General features: G+C 34.7%; 1 protein-coding gene across 4 annotated transcripts in view; it reads right to left on the reverse strand.

The window, feature by feature from the left end:
* Positions 1 to 3,827: 3,827 nt before the first annotated feature.
* Positions 3,828 to 9,928, reverse strand: part of LOC118752484 (ceramide glucosyltransferase-like) — a 19,546-nt gene continuing 13,445 nt past the window's right edge. For all 4 annotated transcript variants that reach the window (XM_036487394.1, XM_036487392.1, XM_036487393.1 and 1 more), the window contains exons 3-5: positions 4,301 to 4,442; positions 4,038 to 4,242; positions 3,828 to 3,973 (exon numbers count right to left, since the gene is read on the reverse strand). In XM_036487394.1, coding sequence (XP_036343287.1) covers positions 3,840 to 3,973; positions 4,038 to 4,242; positions 4,301 to 4,442 — 481 coding nt within the window. In that variant the 3' untranslated portion in view covers positions 3,828 to 3,839. The remainder of the gene's footprint in view (positions 3,974 to 4,037; positions 4,243 to 4,300; positions 4,443 to 9,928) is intronic.

A 9,928-nucleotide genomic window follows, 5' to 3' on the forward strand; every position in this document is an offset into this window, starting at 1 on the left:
TGAAATTTTATATCGTGTGCTTAGACCAGAGGTGGGCACTCACTATCACATACATGCGCTTGTGTGCGAAGCAGCGAAGTTTTGCTCAACAGCCAGTGCTCGGATGTTCCCACATTTGTGGAATAGATAACACTTTTTTTTGCTAAATTACATTTCTACTACTTCTACCACCGTAAGCTAAAAAACTTTCAGATCTTGAAACTTCTTTTTTTAATTTGTTCATTTGCGCATTAATGAATGGGTATTTTCTACAACAAAAAACAACATTGCTTGCTGCGACGTCGACACATTGATGATATGATCAGTGTTGCCGTTTTAGCACTTTGGTGGCTAGATTTAGCTACCACATACTTTTTGTGGCCACGTAAATTTAAAATTGCCCCTAGCCCTTTTTTAGCCTTTAAAAGAATTTATTCATACATGTCGTGAAAAAGTTGTATATGCTTAATTTGGTTTCATTTTTCTCATTTAAGTAGGAGATGAATTGATGTATTGTGGAACGATTTTCCGTCATCCCTTGTCAAATTTGGTTTGGAGACAAACCGGTTTCGGCGTTGTGCCATCTTCAGTGTCATTTTTCGTTCGACAACAATACATCATACTCCTACCCTGTCGGAAACACAAACAACCAAAAAAAAAAGAGGAGATGAATTTTTAAACTAAGAAATATACATATATATATTGTATGTTCCTTACGTTTTTATACATACATACTGCAATATAGTTCCTTAATATGCTTAATTTGTTAAATGGCCCATCATGTCGATTGACCGTGTATGTTTTTGTGGTGTGATTGTACCAGCTGCTGGTGCGACTTCAAAAAGTATTTGAAAATTTTATGATCGTACCAGCATGCTGGTGTCGTTAGTGGTGAAATTAGCTAAATTTTCTAAGTAAAGAGTATTTGGGCGGAAATTTCCTGCACTATATCAGTCAAAGCCGTGTTTGTGGAAGATTAAGTTCGCGATATTGCAGTTGTGAATTAAAACAAAAAAACAATGTTTAACAAAATGGTAGAAAATTTGTGAAATTTCGGCTCTAATCATTTCGATCTTTCTTCGACCTCATTTGTAAATAAATAAATATTGTTAAAGTTATTGCTTCGAGCCTGATGGTACAATCACTTGATGGAGCCAGCAAGTTGGTGTCGTATATTTCCCCTTTTATACAAAAAGGTTTAGCTTTTTACCCAGTGTTCATTGTTTTTCTATACCATTGCTTATTTAAAATGTTTGCGTGTATACTTATATATGTATATGTAAGTAAAAAATTTTAGCTACCATTTTTAGCCACAACGACTTTTTTTAGCTCTTTTTAGCCCTTTTATAAAGGAATTTGGCTACCACTAAAAAAGCTTCGCGGCAACACTGGATAAGATCGTCTTCGTGCGTCTTACGATAATTGACGATTGACTGATGCTTTGCTAGCACTTCGGCAAAGCAAATCAAATCAGTTGCTGCTGAGACTTCCTTGCGAAACTATTCAAATACATTTTTCTTGCATAGAAAACATGGATGAGTGTGCGCAATGCGCGATTTGTTTTCGCGTTATGAGTCACAATGTTATGTCTTGTTTAAAAAGACATTACAAACTGTGTCATAGTCGTTTTGAAAAGGTGAAAGAGGGTGAGCGAAGAAGCTTTTCGAAAAAAAAGCAGCGTTCTTCATTCAATTTAGGGTTGGTGAAAGTAATATACATCAGCACGAAAATTACACATATGGGCATTCACATGGTGGCGCACGTGACAGTCGTACGATTTCAATGTGATACAAAAAAGGAATACCATTTGTTTTCTTTAACTTTTTTGGGCCATTGTATAGCACATAATTAGCTCTATATTTAACCGAAAAATGAAATCAATCGAACTGCTTGGTCCTGAAATATAAGCATTTAAAGAGAGTGTCGTTACGTGACAAAAAATGGAAGTTGATTTTTTCTTTTCTTACAAAATGGCAAAACTCTGCGAATTGTGGATGGCTATTTTCATGTAACTTATTTTAATATGATTTGGAGCAATTCTAGTTGTTTTTAGAGTTTTTTGAATTAATGCAAATTGTTTCAATTCTCTTTTACAACCCCAAGTGTGAAACGTGACGTAACGTGGCGTCACGTGACATAAATTTCCATCGTTATATTTTTGTTAATATTGCTTTTAAATGAATTTTTAACGCAAATAAAACATGTATTTTATGTAGAATATACTTTATATTTTGACTTCAGCGCCAATTCAGGGTCAATTTATTAGAAATCTATGATTTATTATGTTTCAACCACATACGCCAAATTCGAACCAAATTAGACCATAAATACGGTTTTTCGAAATATCTCGACCTTGGCACCACCTAGGAAGACCATTTTATGCAAAGATGATTCTACTTACATAGCCAGTATATATTTTAAAAAGCAGACAAATCGGCCCGTAAATACGTTAGATATAAAACTTTTATTTTTTTTGTCGTGGTGGACCTTCCGCTGGAAACACCCATATGTTAGTGTTTGGCCGAGCTTCTCCTCCGACTTGTGGCGTGCGCCTCGATGTTGTCACACAAAGCGGAGGCACCTACAGTTTTACGCCGACTCCGTACGGCGATTTTATTTTTATGAGAAGCTGTTTTTCATGGCAGAAAAACACTCGGAGGTTTGCCATTGCCTGCCGAGGGACGACCGCTGTTAAGAAAAAACCTTTTTTTTTATTTTTTTTGCGATGTTGCTTTGACCAGGGTCTGAACCCAGGTGCTGCGGAGTGGAAGCGCGCAATGCTTACCACTACACCACAGCGGCCGAAAATTATCAATATCTATCATAAAATGATTCTCTATCAAAAAATGATAGATCATTTCTAAAAAAAAGGCATCTTATTCTGTCGCTTTGGCTTTTTATTTAGAATTTCTAGAAAAGTTTTACGTATGCAGTTTTATAGCCCATTAAAATTTAGTAGCTCAAAGTGCAAATTTCGAGCGCTAAGAAATCGTGTTAACTTTCAATGATTGGCATTTTCTTTTATATGGAAGAAAATGACTAGCACCGTCAGCAAAAAAAAGATAAACAATAAATAAACAAAAAATGTAAATAGCCAAAGCTGGTCAACATGTCACTTAACTTAATCAGCTGACCATAAGTACATATAAAATATTTAAACATTTATTTATTTTAATCTACCACATTGTTTTGGAATGTACCACAATTTTTCTGCTTATATACCACTAAGAAAACTTTTTGGCGTCCGAACACTCTCAACAGCAACTGATTTGATTTGCTTTGCCGAAATACCAGCGAAGCATCAGTCAATCGTCAATTATCGTAAGACACACGAAGGCGATGATAGTATACATGTGTCGACGTCGCAGCAAGCAGCATTTTGAAGCCCAATTACATGTGTTTGGAAAATCAAAAAATGCCTGCCTCTGGCTTAGACCTAAAATTTCTATTGCGCAAGCTATTTTGAGATCCATTTTAAGCGGTTGATTTCATCACTTTATATATCCATTTAAGTCTATTACATGCGCCCAACGTTGTTCATATTAAATCTCCTCAAATTGTTCGCATTTACTATTGTTAAAATTTAAAATAAAACTTATCAAGACAAATTCTATGAGTCTATAAAAAATTATTTTCTACTTTTTGATATATTAAAATATTTTACCTCCGTTTTTTTAATTAACTCTTTACTACCGTGCATTTGCGCAAAGCGACATAATTTAGTAGGAAGAAAAGTTTTGCGCCTAAGGGTATGCAATGCGTATTAACGGCGAGTTTATTTCATTTATCACCATTGAATAAATGGTCAGACCAACGAACTAAAGATAATCACAACTTGGCATCGAAAATATAAGATGTAACTAGATTAAAATGTGGTTTACCTTTTCAAAAGTAGCAGCAAAGCCTTCGCGGTCGCATGTAAACGGCATTTGATGTACAAGCGCATACTTGTCTGTCATATTATTTACCATATCAAGGAGAGTATCATTCTTCACTGAAACAAAAATAAGACAACTCGATGTCTATATGCGTGGTTTTTAATATTATAGGTAAATTACTTTTAATGCCGCTATCCGATATCATAATCAGCTCATATTTAGCAGCTGCATAACCAGGCTGCATATTATTAATTTTTGGATTAATACCAACCTTCGAACCACCCATGTACAATGAGGCGTCCACTTGAGGATATTTCGTCATTAAACTTTGTACAATATTAATAGCTGGGTCAACGCTATCTTCTATACAAAATAACAACTCATACTAAAAGATGAAAAATATTACACTTTCATTTGCGATACATGCTGTATTTGAAACATACCATTGGGTAATCCATTATAAAAAATGACTCAAGATTATGCTCCAAATTTGGGTCAGTTCCCATGAGTGGTTTTAGAATAGATACTGCAGGCAGCGGGGTTTCATTTGGATAATTGCACGATTTCTTGTGAAGTTTAAATTTTCTATAAAGATAAAAGAGACAGTTTTTAAAAGCAATAGTAGTTACTGAAGTCGCCAAGGTTTACTAAAAAAAAATTCCGCTTTAAGTAAAAACCCAAGTATTAGAACTAAATATAGTATAATAATGCTAAAATTACATACACAAAAAACCCGGAGACTCGAAAACTTAATTTTGGATCGTAGATTATGAATCTGGATACCGTTTTTATATATAAGGTAATTTTCTCCAAGATATTCTCATTTTAAGTTTAGTTTAAATTTTCAAAGGGAAAAAATTATGCAAGTAAAAAAGTCTATGCTCGCCGTTTTGTCTGCACAGACGTCTGTGTAAAATCCAAATATGTTAATTTTTGTTGCCGATGCACAAACCGTGTGTGTTATGGGTGGTGAAATTTCGTTACACTTGATTAATTTTTATGGTGTAGACGTGCGCGGAGAAAAATGGAGAAAACTAAGCAATTTCTGTTGAAATTCTTTAAAATGTGAAATTGGTTTTAAAGTCTGTATGGTGTATGGCGAATTGTGTTGTCTTATAAGCAGGGGGCCTTTACCCCTATTTCAAACATTTTCGATATTACGGGCAGTTAGACTTACACATATGTTAGTGTTTGGCCGAGCTTCTCCTCCGATTTGTGGCGTACGCCTTGATGTTGTCACACAAAAGGGACAGTTTTACGCCGACTCCGAACGGCGATTGCATTTTTATGAGAAGCTGTAAAATAGCAAAAATACACTCGGAGGTTTGCCTTTGCCTGCCGAGGGGCGATCGCTGTTAAGAAAATTTGTTTTCTATTTTGTTTTGCGATTTCGCTTTGATCAGGCTTGAACCTAGGCCCTTATAACTTATATAGTTATACATAAGTTGGCGGTACACCGCCTGTTTTCCAAAATTCCATAAAAATGTTATTTGAGTAAATTAGCGTCCTTAAATTTCGAAGTTTCCGCATTTCTAAAATTTACCGTTATACGAAAAATGGGCGTAATTTTAGTCCCATTTAAAAAAATCGTATATATTGCTTTTCTGTGTCAAGTACAATAATTGTATCTAGTATGGTACCAATTATCCAATAATTGTATCTAGTGTGATACCAATTGAACGGTTACCGGGATCCACATATGTATGTATGTGGTCATAAGTGGGTGAGTCACGCCCATTAAAAAAAAAAAAATATTATAATCGTATTTTCTGCTAAAGAAATATTCCAAACGTCCACTTTGAGTAAATTAGCTTTAAAAAATGCGATTTAAAAAATTTCCAACCGTTATATTTTGCCAAGGTCAACAACTGCGCCAGGTTTGGTAGAAATTGGTAGAGCGGTTACCGAGATATATAAATGTAACCATAAGTGGGAGTGGCTACGGCCATTTTCCTTTCCAAAAAAGTATAATATTCATATTTCCCCCAAGTTAAGTAGTTACTAAAATATCGCAATTTTGTATTTCTGCAAACTACCTTTATATGAGAGGTAGGGGTGGTTATCGCGCTATTTTACCCATTTTCAATACACGCACCAAGTTTCGTTAACATATCGCAGTTTTTTCTCGAGTGCACAGACGGACCGAGGCACGAACGGACAGACAGACATGGTTTAATCGATTTCTCTTTTCGTTCTGAGTATTTTGATATATACAGGGTGTCCTAGACCACACGTACATCCCCTTTAAAATGGAGGAAATGTTTTATATTGAAAACCCGCAAAAATTTTACCTACTAAATCCGGGAGTGGTATTACCGACTTCCGGTTTCGACCAAATATATATAAATCCCAAGTTTTTATAATCACCCTGCGTAAATCCCATATTTGAGTCCGACAGAAAACTTAAGGAAGTGTGTGAAAATGCCACTGTTCAATTGCGAAAATTCATCCAATCGCATGCAAGACCTTGGGCATGGCGTTGGGGAAACCCGGTACGCAATCTCAGCGGATTTCATCAAAAACTGTGCAAAAGTATCCCAATATGGCCATAAAAGGTAAATATTAAAATTAGTTCTGGCCAATTTATTAAGTCAAACAAATGGTAAAATTTTCTATCGGGTGCAAAACTGGTTGCTACTTTTTTTACAATTTTCTTTTTTATCTGCTTGTATTAATTATTGTTTTTATGGCTTTCTGATGGAATAAACATTGGAAATGTGAAATCCGAAACTAGATTACAAAAGTCTTCATATATTGCGAATATATCGCAGGAAAATTCATATTATGTATTACTGTCCCGGTTTTGCCATCAGTGTATGTCTATATCTATCTCGATTCCTTTAAGCTGTTTTAAACAACCGTTATGTTAATTAGAGGTTTACCCAGACAGGCTTTGCGGCGGCGGTGCACAGTGTATCGACTATATGGAGGCAGGTGAAAAAAGTCATAGTGACAGTTGATGAAAGAAACGGTTCGGTATAGAGAAGGAAAAGTTAAAGTCATAAAAACAAAATTTCACATCATTTACTCATTTCCCCTCTCTACGAACGACACATTTCCAAAAAAAATGTACAGGAATCGGCGCGATACCGACTAAACTAATCAGTTTAGTTGTCTTTGGCGCTGAACCCATTAAAGCAAGCGTTTCTTTTTCAACTGTTATCAATTGTTTCGTGTCATGGAATATTCAGGTGAAGGTATCTATTATTTGGTATTTTGCTTTTTTTATAAAAAAATTTACAAGAAAATGTAGATGCTAAAGATTATTATTAAAAATATAAGTGACTAGATCGCCCTCACCCGCTTCGCTGAGTGTAAGACATTTCTACGTGATACATTGAGTAAAATTTATTTCAAGAAGACTCAATTAAAAAACAGAAGGTTTAAAATTTGTTTTAAAATATTTTCAAACAAAAACTTTCTTAAACTTCTCACTTGTCATACTTTTTCAATTAACTTATTCCCTGAACTCAATTTGAGATTTTAAACAGGTGGAAACCTCTTACGTGTAGTTTTGAAATGAAGCCCATTAATTTCGGGACACCTACTTCAGACGTCCCAAGGATGGTTATAGGCTGAAAAAATTTCGACATATAAAGGCGTGGCACCTCCTATACAAGCCGATTTTTCTTACTGTATATCTCTGGAAGTGTTCATGGTAGAATACCGGAACTTGGTACACCAATATATCAAATCAATCTTATAGTCATGGAGAAAAATCTGAAATCACCATCGAGAAATCAACCGGCAGAACCATTGAGCGCCTTTTACTGTAATATTTAATTTTTGAATTTAATTTTTAAAAAGGTGGCAGCCCTTGCGAAAGATTTAAATCTTATTCAAAACTTTTAAACTAAAGGTTTCTTAACAGTATGTATTTGGTTAGACAACCATATTTTGATTCTTGAGATAGCTTGCGTATAATTAATTTAAATTTGACTTTTCAAATAGGTGGCAACCCTTTTCAAAATATATTCGAACTACAGCTTTTTAAGCCTCGTGACATCCATTTTTAACCAACTTCCAAACAAGGAGGAGGTTATCAGTTCGTCGGAATATTTTATTTTTTTTTTTTATGTATGTTACCGCATAACCGATTTCGATAATTTTTTTTGCATCGAAAAGGTAGTGTCTCAGAGGTGGTCCCATACTGATCTGGCTAAGATCCGATCAGTGGATCATGAGATATATATATATATATATATATATATATTTTTATATGAGAGGTGAAGTCGGTTTTTTTTGCTAAAAATTACTTGTTTAATACAAATTTCAAATAAATAACTCTCTAAATTACAGTTGAATTTGATTTTTTTTTAAAAGGTGGCAGCTCTTCTCCATACCAAGGTCCAGTAATCTATCAAAAATATTTCCCGAGAAATGCAGTATGAAATATTCCGTTTGTATGGGAGGTGCCACGCCCCCTTGTCTAATCGAGATTAAATTTATCCTATATTTTAAGGTGGGCTAAATAACAGCAGTGTACAAAATTTCATGATGATCGGTTGAGTAGTTAAAGAGTGAAAGCGTAGCAAACAAACAAACTCACTTACGGATTTATAATATTAGTAAGGATTACCGATGGAATTTAATGTTACCGCCCATTAGAGTGGAGGGCGTGGCAATTATCCCATCTTTACCACATTTCATAATTCCTTATTTCTAAGTAAAAAATTGAGCGCATGTAAAGTTTTAGCGGTGCAGGTTAACTATTATTTCCACCTGCCTCCATATAGTCGAAGCACTGCGCGGCGTGGTCAACTTCAAAACGAATCGGCGGCGGCGGCGACGCCGGCGCTACTGCCCATAAGGTTGATTCCAAAGAGCCATGAGGCTACTGATCTTATCATGTCACCTCATCAACGTTAGGCATTCGCCATGCCAATTCGGATAATACTACTTAATTAGTTCTTGAATTAGTTTTAAATTTAAATATTCTTAATTCCTACTTGAGTGCCTGGCGCTGATGGATGGGCGAACAGAAGAAGGTCTGAGGAACATACATACATACACACATACATGGTTCTCTATGTTGTATACAGATCCTTATGTACTATTTAAATTTAAAGAAATAAAAAAAATTTAAAGTTAAGTAAATTTTTGTAATAATCTTATCTACCGTTATGTTATATTACAGAGTTCTTACGATTTTTTGCGGGTTTTAGATCCAAAACAAGGGTGGTATATTTTTTTCCAACAGTTTAACTTATCAACTCCCACCAGAACGGGCCTTTTTGGCCCACTGTATAAAAAATGGATTATGGATGGTTAAAATTTCCACTAAAATATTAAGCGCAAAATTTTACTGGGGTTAACCGAACGCAATGAAAAATAATACTAATTTTCAATTGAAATAAATATAATTTGGCAATGTGGTTCGAAATTAGCCACTCGATAAATTGCATTTGTAACTAGCTGGATGTTTTTCGTCAATATAAATATTAAAAACAAAACTGCATTCAAACTTCTTCATTAAACCCCCAAAATGAAAAGTGACCCCTTATGACCCATCAGTCGTCAAGGGTTCAGGTTTTTTTTTGCTAAAATGTGGGAAATCGAATTCCAATCAAAAAGAAAATAATTTTTTGTTAAATAATCTGCTTGTTTGGCCATAATTAATTTTGGCCACGAAAATGGGCAAAATTATCCACAGTGCGATGGATGGGTTTTGACCACTACGCTTACGTAATTTTCACGCAGCCAGCAAGTACTTGTATACGTCTGTGGGACCCCAAAACAAAATAACTTACGTTTGTAAAAATTCGCAATTATTAAATGTCAGTTTAAAATATATTCTACTCTTTATTAAAGAAAAATATACAAGAAAATCAACTTGTTTTTGTGAAAATTTTTTTAGCTTGTGATAGGCTTGTCTGATCTGTTCTTTTAGTGTAAATAAAACGACGTTATTTCACTTACGGCCCAACGTTTCGCTAATCTTCTTAGCATCTTCAGGGGCGTGTTTATTTTATTATCTGTTACAAAAACATAAATACATACATATATATATGATAGTCAAGAATGATAGAATACAAGATTGCGCCGATCAGAGAGGATTTTTGAGAATAACT

The sequence above is a fragment of the Rhagoletis pomonella genome, unplaced genomic scaffold, assembly GCF_013731165.1.
Source record: "Rhagoletis pomonella isolate Grant_MI unplaced genomic scaffold, Rhpom_1.0 Rhpom_scaffold_01538, whole genome shotgun sequence".
Lineage (NCBI taxonomy): Eukaryota > Metazoa > Arthropoda > Insecta > Diptera > Tephritidae > Rhagoletis > Rhagoletis pomonella.